The sequence below is a fragment of the Talpa occidentalis genome, unplaced genomic scaffold, assembly GCF_014898055.3.
Source record: "Talpa occidentalis isolate TD23 unplaced genomic scaffold, MPIMG_talOcc4v2.1 talOcc4.15, whole genome shotgun sequence".
In the NCBI taxonomy this organism is placed as follows: Eukaryota; Metazoa; Chordata; class Mammalia; order Eulipotyphla; family Talpidae; genus Talpa; species Talpa occidentalis.
The window spans coordinates 77,660,557-77,672,629 of record NW_023601543.1 but is presented as its reverse complement, the minus strand read 5'-3'; the positions used below and the strand labels follow the sequence as shown (position 1 = coordinate 77,672,629).

The 12,073-nt window shown below is 51.8% G+C and overlaps 1 protein-coding gene across 1 annotated transcript in view; it reads left to right on the top strand.

Moving 5' to 3' along the window:
• The first annotated feature begins 5,891 nt into the window (after positions 1-5,891).
• Positions 5,892-12,073, top strand: part of SMS (spermine synthase) — a 46,150-nt gene continuing 39,968 nt past the window's right edge. The window contains exon 1 of the mRNA XM_037512614.2: positions 5,892-5,997. Coding sequence (XP_037368511.1) covers positions 5,949-5,997 — 49 coding nt within the window. The 5' untranslated portion in view covers positions 5,892-5,948. The remainder of the gene's footprint in view (positions 5,998-12,073) is intronic.

Sequence of the window (12,073 nt, the reverse complement as noted above, 5' to 3'; positions counted from 1 at the left end):
GGAGAAAAGCCCTCCTTCCCGCCAGGTGGGAAAGCACCCAGCAGTGCTGCCCCTGGAGTCAGAGGACCCCGCCCAGTACAGAGCCCGGGAACAGCCCAGGAACACTCCCATGCTCTTTGCTCCGGGAAAACCCAGAGGAAAACAAGGTTAGTTTCCCAGTCAGCCTTTAGCTTGGTTCTGTTTTGCAAACTTCAGCTTCCTTCCATCAGGCGTTGACTTGGTACTTCGGGCGATGAAGTTCACTTACTAAAAGTTTTAATACAGCTTTACTTCCAAACTTGATTTGACTACAGGTTTTTAAAAAAAAATATTTATTTATTTATACAAGAACCGGGGTACAGGCCAGAGGCACGAGAGGGTGAGAGAATTCACCAGAGACAGAGCGGGGAACAGAACAGGCAGACTAATGAAGTACACTGCTGAGGGGAGCAGCGGGCGAGACAGGAGAGGTCTGCCGTGCCATGTGGGAATCTCCCTGGCTGGCCGGGAATCGAACCTGCAGAGGCTGCGGACAGCTTCACAGTGCATCGCTCGACCCACTGCGCCACCGGGGAGGCCAGGCTTTTTTTTTTTAATTGAGGTAAAATTCACGTAACAGAATGGGTCGTTTTACACCAACTCACTGGCATCTAATAACGTGCGAAGCTCAGCGTCCAACGCCTAGATCTAATCACAGACATTTTTCGCACCCCACGAGGAAACCCAATCCCCATTAAGCAGTCAACTGCCGGGTCACATGGTAACTCTGCTTAACTTCGAGGAACCGCCAAACCGTTTTCCCCAGTGGCTGCACCATTTTACATTCCCACCAGCAACAGATGAGGGCGCAAATCTTTCTTCTGCATGCTTGCCAACATTTGTTATTTGGGAGGTTAAAAAACGTATTTATTTATTTATTTACTTACTTACTGACATGACGGCCATGCTCGTGGGTGTGAATCGGAGGGGTGTCCCTCTCGGTTCACACTCCTTTTTGTTTCTTTGGTTGGTTTTCTTTTTTTCCTTTACTGAGGTCACGTGCTTTACAGCACCGCACACGATTTAGGGGACTGGGTTCACACGTCCTCAGATATATGTGACCACGCGATCACCACCATCAAAGCACCCATCATCCTTTACCCTAGACCACTGAGCCCCCTCACCCTTTGTTCACACCCCCACTCTCCCTCTCCCTGTAGTCAGCTCAACCTCACACTGCCTTTTGAGTTGGCAGTGGCACCCTCGACCTGCCACTTGGAATTCTTGTTTTTTTTTTTTTTTTAATCCTGCTAACCCCCACTGCACCTGGGTCAGGGCCCAGGCAGCAGCTGATTTTAAAGCTACCCTGGTGATTTCACTGTGCAGCCAAAGTTGAGAATCACAATGTCAAAGATTCCAGGTCCCTCTCTGTTGGTTACACAGTCTTAAATTAGCTAGCTGGCGAGGCCGCCTTCATCTGAAAAATGGCAGGGGACTGATCCAGATATCTGTCAGCCATTCTAATCCTAAACGCCGAGGCCAGGGTTTTTAAGAGAGGAAGTGATTTCACCACAGCTGCGCAGGAGGCAAGTCCAAGGGTCCCTGGTGAAACTCGAGAAAGAGCAAAATAAGGAGCAGTGAAACAAAAGGCTACTGGCTTTATTTTTTTTAATTTTTATTTTTTAAAAGATTTTATTTATTTATTTATACAAGCACTGGGTACAGTCAGAAGCGCGGGAGGGTGAGAGAATTCACCAGAGCCAGAGCGGGGGGCAGAGCAGGCAGAAGGACCCAGTACACTGCTGAGGGGAGCAGCGGGCGGCAGGAGAGGTCTGCGCGCCATGTGGGACCCTCCTCTGGTGGCCGGGGAGCAGCCGGGGATCGAACCGGCGCCGCAGAGGCTGCAGGCAGCTTCGCAACCCAGCGCTCAACCGCTGCGCCACCGGGGAGGCCTGCTACTGGCTTTAATGACAGGTATAGCAATCAAGGGCCACTGGGCATCCCTGCGTCTGCACCCTCCTTTTACAAGGAAGGTTGGGGACAGCAGCGCAATGGGTGGGCTCTGAGTTCTTACAGCCTGGAGGTTTCCAGCTAGCACCCTGGCCACCACCACCACCTTCTCCTTTTCTTTTCTTTCTTTTCTTTCTTTCTTTCTTTCTTTCTTTCTTTCTTTCTTTCTTTCTTTCTTTCTTTCTTTCTTTCTTTCTTTCTTTCTTTCTTTCTTTCTTCTTTCTTTCTTTCTTTCTTTCTTTCTTTCTTTCTTTCTTTCTTTCTTTCTTTCTTTCTTTCTTTCTTTCTTTCTTTCTTTCTTTCTTTCTTTCTTTCATTTCTTTATTTATGCATACAGAGCTGGGGTACAGGCCAGAGATGAGGGGGGTGAGAGGATTCACCAGACACAGAGTGGGGAACAGAACAGGCAGACCGACCGAAGTACACTGCAACATTGCAGGACAGACAGGGTATCTCTCCCACTGCGCCTATAAAAACTGTTACAGGTGTCCAATCGGGCCAGACCTCGGGCAGGCCCGTGTGGAAGTGAGTTTTATTTTATTTTATTTTTTACCTTTAAAAAATTATTTTATTTATGCATACAAGAACTGGGGTACAGGCCAGAGGTGTGGGGGGTGAGAGGATTCACCAGAGACAGAGTGGGGGGCAGAACAGGCAGACTGACTGAAATACATTGCTGAGGGGAGCAGTGGGAGAGACAGGAGAGGTTTGCTGTCTGCTCCCTGGCTGGGGATGGAACTCGTTCTGCAGAGGCTGCTGATAGGTAGCTTCATAGTGCTGAAGCTTAACCCTTGCGCCCGCAGGGAGGCCCTGGAAGTGAGTTTTAGATAAGAGTTATGTTTAACACTGGGTAGAATTTTACTAAGAGGGTCAGTGATTTGTCACTCTATGTGTTGACTTCATCTTATCCTCACTGCCCTCCAGCCCCCTGCTCCCCTACATCCCAGCATACACTTGGATTGGAGCAAGACAGTATTTTCTCGTGGCAGCGGTGGGTGAACGCACACCGTGGGGGAGTTTGGGGCTTCCCAGCAAGCGGGCGTTAGAAAGGACCCCACATGGGCTGGGGTCAGCACCAGGTGCTCTGGGGGAGCTGTCAAGGAAGCGGATGCTGTTGGGGGCCATTCTTTGATTGGGTGTCTTGCTGGATCTTTCTAGAAGGAGGGGAGACCAGGCGATGGCGGTGGTTGGTCAAGCAGCTGCTGCTCCTTAGTTATGCACAGGCCGAGGGGTGGCCGGGGGATGTTTGTGGTTTGGGGGAGGCTCACGTGTTCTCGGTGTCAGGCATGTTCTGGAGTGGCCTTGCTTGCATCCTGTCCCACCCTGCTCGCCCAGCAGCCCTGTCCGCCGCCGGTGCTCTGGAGGACTGTTCACGTTCACCAGAGGTGTTTGCCGGCAGGCGGGGAGTTGGGGGCGCTGCTTTTCTGTCTCGATCGTCTTTTTTGCTAAGAAGAGACAAGTTACCAGAAGACATTAATCCAAGATATCTGCATTTTCACCATTGCCAAGATCTCATGGATTAGGAAGTTGTTTAAAAAATGTCAGTGTCATTGGGTAAGTCTCACTTGCTTTTGCATTGCAGGATGAGTTGCTAGATTCCCTGATGTGACAGCAGCTGCACAGGCTACACTGGTCAGTTCCCAGCAACAAAGCCATGATTCGTCCTGTAGCAAGCCTTGAAGTCGGGGGCTGAGCTTAGAAAACCCAGGCAATGAGAAAGCCTTCCAGTGTTGGAGGTGTTTAAAGCAACAGTCCTTGATTCCTATCCATGCCCTATCTTTAGCAATCTGGCCAAGATTGTGTCATTTGTGGATAATACCTGCATTGCAAACATTCTTAAAATAATTTCCCCAAATCCCCAAACAATGTCAGTTCTCTACCGAGGCCCATTTATCACTGACATTGTGCCCACATCATTAAGCGTTTTTGTTAAACTCCACTTTATTCTGACTAGCTCCCTAGTTAATAGGAAGGCATCTCAACGATTTTCATATGTTCTTTTATTTTTTTATAATAAATTTTATTTTTATATTCCCCATACAATTGCAACTCCCCAGTTTTGACCCCAATCCCTCCCCTTTCATATGTTCTTTTAAAAAGATTTATTTATGCATACAAGAACTGGGGTACAGACCAGAAGTGTGTGTGTGTGTGGGGGGGGTGAGAGGATTCACCAGAGACAGAGTGGGGAGCAGAACAGGCAGACTGACTGAAATACACTGCTGAGGGGAGCAGCGGGTGAGACAGGAGAGGTCTGCTGCGCCATGTGGGTCACCTCCCTGGCCGGGGAGCGAACTCGTGCTGCAGTGGCTGTGGATAGCTTCATAGTGCTGCATCTTAACCCCTTGCGCCACCAGGGAGACCCTCATATCTTTTTGCACCTTGTTGAAGAACAGTGAGCCACTGGTGTTGGGCTTTCAAGCCCGAGCTCAAGCAGGAGCAGGAGCCCGAAGGGAGTGGAGGTCACTGCTGCTGTCCCCTGCACTGCAGGACGCAAGCTGCTGGGCAGGCCCCGGGCAAAAGGAAATTTCAAGACATCACAGCAAAGAATTAAGCCAAGTGCAGGACCTTCAGTTCCAGGCCCTGTCTCACTGCCCAGGTTCTTGGCTGGTGGCGCCTCCCCCGCCTTGAAGAGGCACACTTGAGACCTGTGGAGCCCCACTTCCCCTGCAACTAGATGGAGGACACCTGCATTCCCAGTTACACGACTCCAGAGCAATAGCAAGAACTGGAGAAGAGTCCAGAAATAAAGATGGAACAGAAGCAGAACAGCTAATGAATTGAGCCTTCGGGGCTCCTTCTTCACCGAAGGGAAAACATGCAGTCACAAACAGGAGACCTGGGTAGGAAAAAAAAAATAATGCACTTGTTAAAAAGGAAGCCCGGTTCTTCCCCGAATGGTCTGTTAAAGAACATTGTAAACCTTCCTGTTAAAGGAAAGACCTGGCCCAGCTGGAGAAAGGGAAGGGGCTCAGCACAGCAGGCGCTGGGGGTGGCCTGCCGGAGAGCTGAGTTTAACATCTGGGTTCTCCTTTTTGTGGTTCTAGGTGAGCTCACTGATGTGACTTTTGCCCTTGCCATTACAGTAATTCCTGTGGAGCTTCTGGGAAGCGGGAGCCCTGGGCCGGGCGATGAGGAGGGAGTGAGGGCAGGGACACTACTGTTCTTTGCTTTGCCGCATCTCCCTGGACTCCAGGCATCACGCCCGATTCAAAGACAAGCCGCCGCAGAGAGGTGGACCGGCGCGCCATGGAGGCGCGGCGATGGAGGAGCCCCTCTGGGCTCTGCCGTCCCCCAAATCCACATTCACCACGCGGTCCGCTTGCTTGCTTCTCCCCCATTCCCACTAGGCAGGAAAACCTGGGTCCCTGCAGCGCGCGAGCTTTCTAGTCGGCCCTCAGAGGCAAAGGCAGCCCCGGCTAGGAAGAGGGGGAGCGCAGTGCTCGAGGGTTCGCCGGCAGCCCCGGAAGAGTTAAGGGAAAGGCGGTCGGACTTTCAGACGACAGGGGTGGATCCCGGCGTTTTCTTTTCTGGGCTCGGCCGGGAAAGGCGAGGGGCTCGGCTGGGGGGGGGCGGGGAAGGCCGCGCTGGAAGCGCAGGGGATGGGGCGCCCGGAAGTCCGGCTGCGGTGTCTCCACCTAAGGTGACCTAAGGGATGGCGGGAGCGCCCCCGCGGTCCTCGGCGCGGGGCGCGGCCATTGGTGACGCACGCCGGGGAACGCGGCGCCCACGTTGCCACCATTGCTCTGGGAGGCCTCACGCCCCGCGCTCGCGCTCGGGGCTGCCCGCGGCCTCGCTTCCTCCCTCCCGGAGGCGGCGCGACCCCGCCCCCGCGCCTGGGTCGCTCCCAGCGGCCCCGCCCACTCCTCGCCCGGCCTCCCCGGCGCGGCGCCCCCCCCGCCGCACGCCGCCGGACCCGCCGCGCGGCCCCCAGCCTCCCGCGCCGCCCCCCCAGGCATGGCCCAGGGCCTCGCCGCACTATGGCAGCAGCACGGCACAGCACGCTCGACTTCAAGCTCGGCGCCAAAGGTGAGGGCGGGCGGCCGCCACCTGCCCGGCCCCGCCGCGGCCGCCCCTGCCGCCCGGAGTGCTGGCGCCGGAGCCGGACGCGGCGCGCGGCGCGGGCCGAACAATGCGGGCGGCTCGGGTGCCTCCGGGGCGGCGGTGCCGCGCGCGCTGCGGGCCCGCGTGCCCTGGTGGCGGCCTCCTCGCGGGGCCTGGAGGGGCCGCGCCCCGTCTCCTCCGGCCCTGCCTCCCCGGGGGGCTCCGGGCGCACCTCCCGCGCCCCACGCGGGCTCGGCCGTCCCCACCCGGTCCCCGTGGCGCCGCGCGGCGCCGGGGCTCCCCCCACCCCACCCCGGGAGCCGGGGAGGGAAGCGCGCGGCGGGCCCCGGCGGGGGGTTGTGCCGCGCGGGGCTGCCCGCGTGACCTTTTCCAGTGTCCCAGACGGGTGGATGCCCCCCGGGGCGGGGCGCTCCTCGTGGGGGGCGCGGGCTCACCTCGTGGGAGCCGCGAGGCTTGGCGGGGACCGCGCCGCACTCGCAGAATAAAATCCACTAAGAGACGGAGCCCCCGGAAAAGAACGGGGGCGGGAAAAGGAAACGATGGCTATTGGGGTGGGGGGGGCAGGTGAGGTCTGGGCGCGGGAACTGGAACTCCCCGATCCCCGAGGCCGGCGAGACGGAGAGCCGACCCGAACGGGGCTGGGGAAGCGGGAACTGCGTCCAGGAATTAGGAGGGGGAGGCGGATTTTGCAGGCTTTCTTCTGGGTGCTTCTACTCTGGGGGGGCGGGGGGTGGGGTGGGGTAGGACTGCGGGTCTTTTTCTGGTGCCTTTTAAATCCGGGAGCGCCGCAGACGTGAATCTGCGCTTCCGTAGGTCCCACTAGCAGCGTCTCATCCTTCCCTTGCTTTTTCACCGTGGCCGCCCATTGGATGGAGCGACCTTCTCTGTTTCCACGATTTGAAACGTTGTCTTCACGTTCTCTAACCCCCCTGCCCCCCCCACCCCGCCACCTTTTTTTTTTTTTTTCACTTCTGAGTACTCGGTGTTTTCTGCGCCGACCATCTCCGAAGGCACAAGGTTTAATAAACATGCCGAGGATTTGCACTGAGAACTAATTTTGCGTCCTGGAGCCTCTCGACTGCTTCCACATGTGACGTTAGCCTGTGTCTCAGCTTTTCCGAACCTCAAGTTCTCTGTGGTTGAAAAGGGGAAGGAACGTGCCCACCTCCTAGTGCCTGCCCTATAACACTTTTAATGTTATGGAAGTTTCTGTAAAACACTGCAGGGTCAACTCATAACAGTGTATGTGCGTGGTCGCGAAGTGACTTGGAGAAAACAATGCATTTTTAGTTTCCACATTTTTTAGGTCGAGGATGCAGGAATGCAAGAACCCTGCTGCGGAGAATCGGGAGACAAAATTGTGATTGGGGCTTGTAGCCCGTGGGGTGTGAGGTAGCTAAGGTTTTGTACAGAAATTACTCGCCGACTGAAGGGCTTGTTAGTGGCCATTCTAGCATTTTCAATTAGGGGTGAAACTCGAGGAAGAAATAGTGGTTCAAGGTCGCCCAGCCAGTACGAGGTCTTTTTAGGGATTGTCCCTGGTGGTGAGCACCTGTGAACACTCAACCTGCAGTTTTGGAGCTGGGGTTTTCTGAACTTAAGACGGTAGTCTCGGGATGAATCCTGAAGATTATGGCACTCCACGCCAGCGAATGTCCTTGCCTGAAGCGTTAACCAGCCTTGTGAAAAGATGGCTCAAAGTGGCTGCTTCTTTGTTCCCTTCCAACAGTGGGGACAAACCTTCACTGCTTGAAGAGAAAGGGAGTGAATACTTGGGGCTGACTCTGGGGCCAGAGAGAGAACCATGGGTGTGCAAAAAAAGTTTGAGAATTTCCAGCCAATTACTCTTAGTTGCCAGCCTTTTAATCTTGAGCCAGGTTTGATGGCAAGGGAAGAACATTTTAGAAATACCAAGGAGGGGTGTGTGTATATGTATGCATCTATGTGAGATCTGAGTCCTTACAAAAGTGTTTCGTGAGAAAGAATGCTGATTCTCACCGTGTTCCCCCATCACTCGAGGGGGGGGCATGTCACCCCTACTGTCTCTAGGCATCCACACTTGTAAAATAAGGGGATCTTAGTGAGAAATCTACCATCTGTGAGGTCTCCAAAAACATTTATTTTAATTGATAGTAATGAGTCAAAAGGCATTACTCTTGGCATGTGAGTATTGGATGTGACTCAAGGGTGAGTCAAATGCCTGTGGAGCCTAGATTCATGGTCTTCTTTTTCTCATTTGTCAGAAATGGTAATGCAGTTCCATGATGTGATTTTAATGGAATTGAACCTGAGCCAGGTAGTTATGTTACCATGTTGCCTTTCCGTATAACTTAGTTACGCCTAGAACCCAGCTAGTGCTCAGCGGCCACTGGGGCAGTTATAGATTGGGCCTGGTGGTTCCTATTTAGTGTTCCGCCTGATGAGGTCACCCAGGACATTTTTGCTAAAAAATAATCTCATTTTTCCTCATCTCTGAGGATTTAGCCCAGAAAGCATTTTGCGATTTCTCAGCCTGAAGCTGAAAAGAAGAAACCCCTCCAGGACCTCCCTGGTGGTGCAGGGGTTAAAGTCTCAGCGCCAGCCACTGCAGCACCAGTTTAATCCCCTGCCCCCCTGGCCTGCCTGGTCTGCTGGCCCAGCAGACCTCTCCTGTTTCTCCTGCTGCTCCCCTCAGCAGTGCATTTCAGGAGATCTGCCTGTTCTGCTCCCCACTCTGCCTCTGGTGAATCCTCTCACCCCGCCATACTTTTGGTCTATACCCTAGTTCTTGTATGCATAAATAAATAAAAATAAATCTTAAAAAAGGAGGAAACCCCTCCCTGGGCTGGTGGAAAACGACACATGGTTTGTTTCTAGTCCTATAAGAGCTGGCTACACAGGGATCAGCGAGGTTCTCATAGCCTGTTGGAGCAAACCCTGGCTGACCAGTCAGCCCCAGGAAAGCCTAATGGTGTCTATATCCATTTCTTCCCTTGGACTTGGAGAGTCTTTGAAGGTAAACCTGTAGACTGTGCCTCCTAGTCACAGTTCTGGTACATCATAGGCGTTTGCTTCTGCTGCTTAAATGGACCTGACCTGATGTTGGTAAAGGGGGAAAGCTAGTTCCAGTCCATTAGGGCGACACAAGCACACATTTCCCTGTAGATTATTTAAGAGGATGGATCCTGAGTGGGGAAAACCTGACTGATGCTTTTAGTCCATCTCTTGGATCACTGATCTGCAGCTTATGTAGAGAAACGAAGTAACTTGTGTCCCTCAAGTTCACGGATTTTATAAGAAAAATCTTGTTCAGTAATTGTCAATTTAATTAATAGAAGGTGGTGGCCTAGACCAGAAAGGTTTAGGGTAGGCGCTTTTGTGTTTTTTTTCGTTTTTTTTTTCTTTTTAAAGATTTATTTATTTATACATACAAGAACTGGGGTACAGGCCAGAGGTGTGGAGGGTGAGAGGATTAGTAACACATTAAATAACAGCCCAGCGGCAGGCCCAATATGTCTATTATTCCTTTTGGGAGGAGTAGGTTTCCTTCCACTGAAGACCAAGCCCAGAGCTGTAAGCAAATATCTCTGGTTCCTTTTCTAGACAACTCTGAAAACATGAAAAGTCGGCCATTTGCTGTTTGTTAATTGTCTCAAAGGCTAGGCATTACTCTAAGCACATTACATAATCCTTCCGGCATCCCTGCCCTGGGATAGATCCTGTATCCCCATTTTATTTATTTATTTATTTTTAAATATTTATTTATGCATACAAGAACTGGGGTGCAGACCAGCGGTGCAGGGGATGAGAGGATTCACCAGAGACAGAGTGGAGAGCAGAACAGGCAGACTGACTGAAATACACTGCTGAGGGGAGCAGCGGGGAGACAGGAGAGGTCTGCTGTGCCATGTGGGTAGCTCCCTGGCCAGGGCTAGAACCTGAGCTGCAGTGGCTGTTGATAGCTTCATAGTGCTGTGCTTAACCCTTTGTGCCACCCGGTAGGCCCTGTATCCCCATTTAAAAAATTAAAGAGTAGGCACATTGAAGTTTCTCACCCTGAGAGATAGGTAGCTGGGACTCAGCCATTTCAATTTGATTCCAAGGCTGTGAAAGGCTTCCTTTAAGGCTATGATTTTCGGTGACCCAGCTTCTTCCCACCTCCACGCCCCCCACCCCCAACATCCAGAGGGCTTTTGGCATTATCTGGGGAGGTGCTGCTCACACCTGATAGTTCAGCACAAATTGATTGGCTCCTTAGGCTCCAGGGAGGAAGGCCTCACCTGGGGGGTGGTGGGAAGTAGGTGCAGCCAGTGCCCTGAGGTGACCCCCTCCCTCACTGATTTCCTGAAACTTCAGCCCATCCGCCTAGCTCCCACTCTGAGTATCTACTGAGCTTCTTTCTGGTGGAGGCACACAGTCTTTGTGTGTTTTAAATGTAATTATAAGCATAAAAGCCTAAACAAGACTGTATTGGTTGCATCTAACTTTCATGTTCAAAGGTAGAAAAAGCTTTTCCCTTCCCCCCTCTGCATTATCATCCCTTTCCTTCACTCTGCTGTTGTGATAAACACCACCGCACCCACCCACACACCCACTTGAACATGAAGGGGGGGTGATGACTAGGAGTGGGAAATTTGTGCCTGCCCCCCCAACTCTAGCTTGACTGAATGGAGGGATACCTTTAATTTGCATTCTTAATCATCTTTGTCCCAGTAATTCTCATGCAGATGAAGTGTGCCACCACTGCAGTGTAATCCTTGCTGAAAACAAAAAATCCTTTGAATCAGAAGAATAGGTGGCAGACTCATCTCACCCAGCCACCCATCAGCAAGTCCTTAAGTCCTGCGGGTCCTGCCAGCCTCACACTTGCTTACCTTTGTCCTGGCTATGCTGCTTTACCACCATCCCCCCGTGGGAGCCCTGTCTTCCCTTTTCCCAGTTCAAAACCATCCCAAGCGCCTCCATTACCCTGTGGTTAAAGCTGAGATACCTTATTAGCACTTACAAGGTTGTTCTCTACTGGTCCGGCCCTCTGCCTCCCCCAACTCATAAGCGTGAGCCTCTCACTCCTTGTGCTTCACATAGCCGGGAGGCATCTGGAATTGAACCATGTTACCTAGGTGTTCTCTCCTGCCTGAATTGTGTTTGCAAATGTTTGCGGACCGCGGGGGGTGGGGGGGTCTCTGTTGGAGTCTGTCTTCATTTGGCAAGCTCGTTGGCTTTGTTGTGATTTTCTCGAAAACTCCCTTTCTCTCCACTCTGCAAAAGATTTTAATTGCACTGATGATGTTCTGTATGACTCCAGGCACATTGCCGGGAATTCATTTTGTGAGCTTGCCATTAATTTGTATAAATGATAATGATTGCAGTACAGTTCCAAAGTTAAACGCATTTCTTTAAATCTTTGGAGGTGTAGTGCATAGTAAAATTAGTTTGTGCTTTTATATCAAGAAGCTGCATGGTTCTTATTTGGTGGCCCTCTTGTTTCAAGTGCATTGGGGTAACAGCTGTTTAAGAAATCGATTCTAATGGAAGCATTAGGAACCATCCCCACCCCAGCTAGGGAGAGATTTTTTTTTTTTTTTAATTTAAGTACTCCAAGGTCTTACGTGTCTCAAGGGGAGAGCATTTTCCAATTTAATAACTGGTGGATGATTTGCGTTGGGTGTTTGAGGCAGGGAAAGCAGTTTTGTTTGGCAGAGGAGCTGTTAGAAATTTGGAATCTTTGCATCCTCATGATGTAATGAATTGGCTGGGTTGGAGTCAGCACCTGCAGGCCTGGAAGGGACCCTCAAGTGCCGTGGTCTCATAGTTGGAAAAGTTTCATCTGTTGGTGTCAGGCTTGGTACCTGGGCTACCAATTTATGGGCTTTATAATTTGAGTTAAGACTATCACAGTTACACTTACTCTTGGCAGGTAAGAATAGAAAGTCACTGGATTGTGGTTGGTGTCGATTTAAGAATGTGTTCAATAAAGCTATTTTATTGAATTGAGTTTTTGGAGGCATGCATTTTCTGAGCGTTTCAATCCACCATTTCACTGCAGTTGTCACCCAAGCCT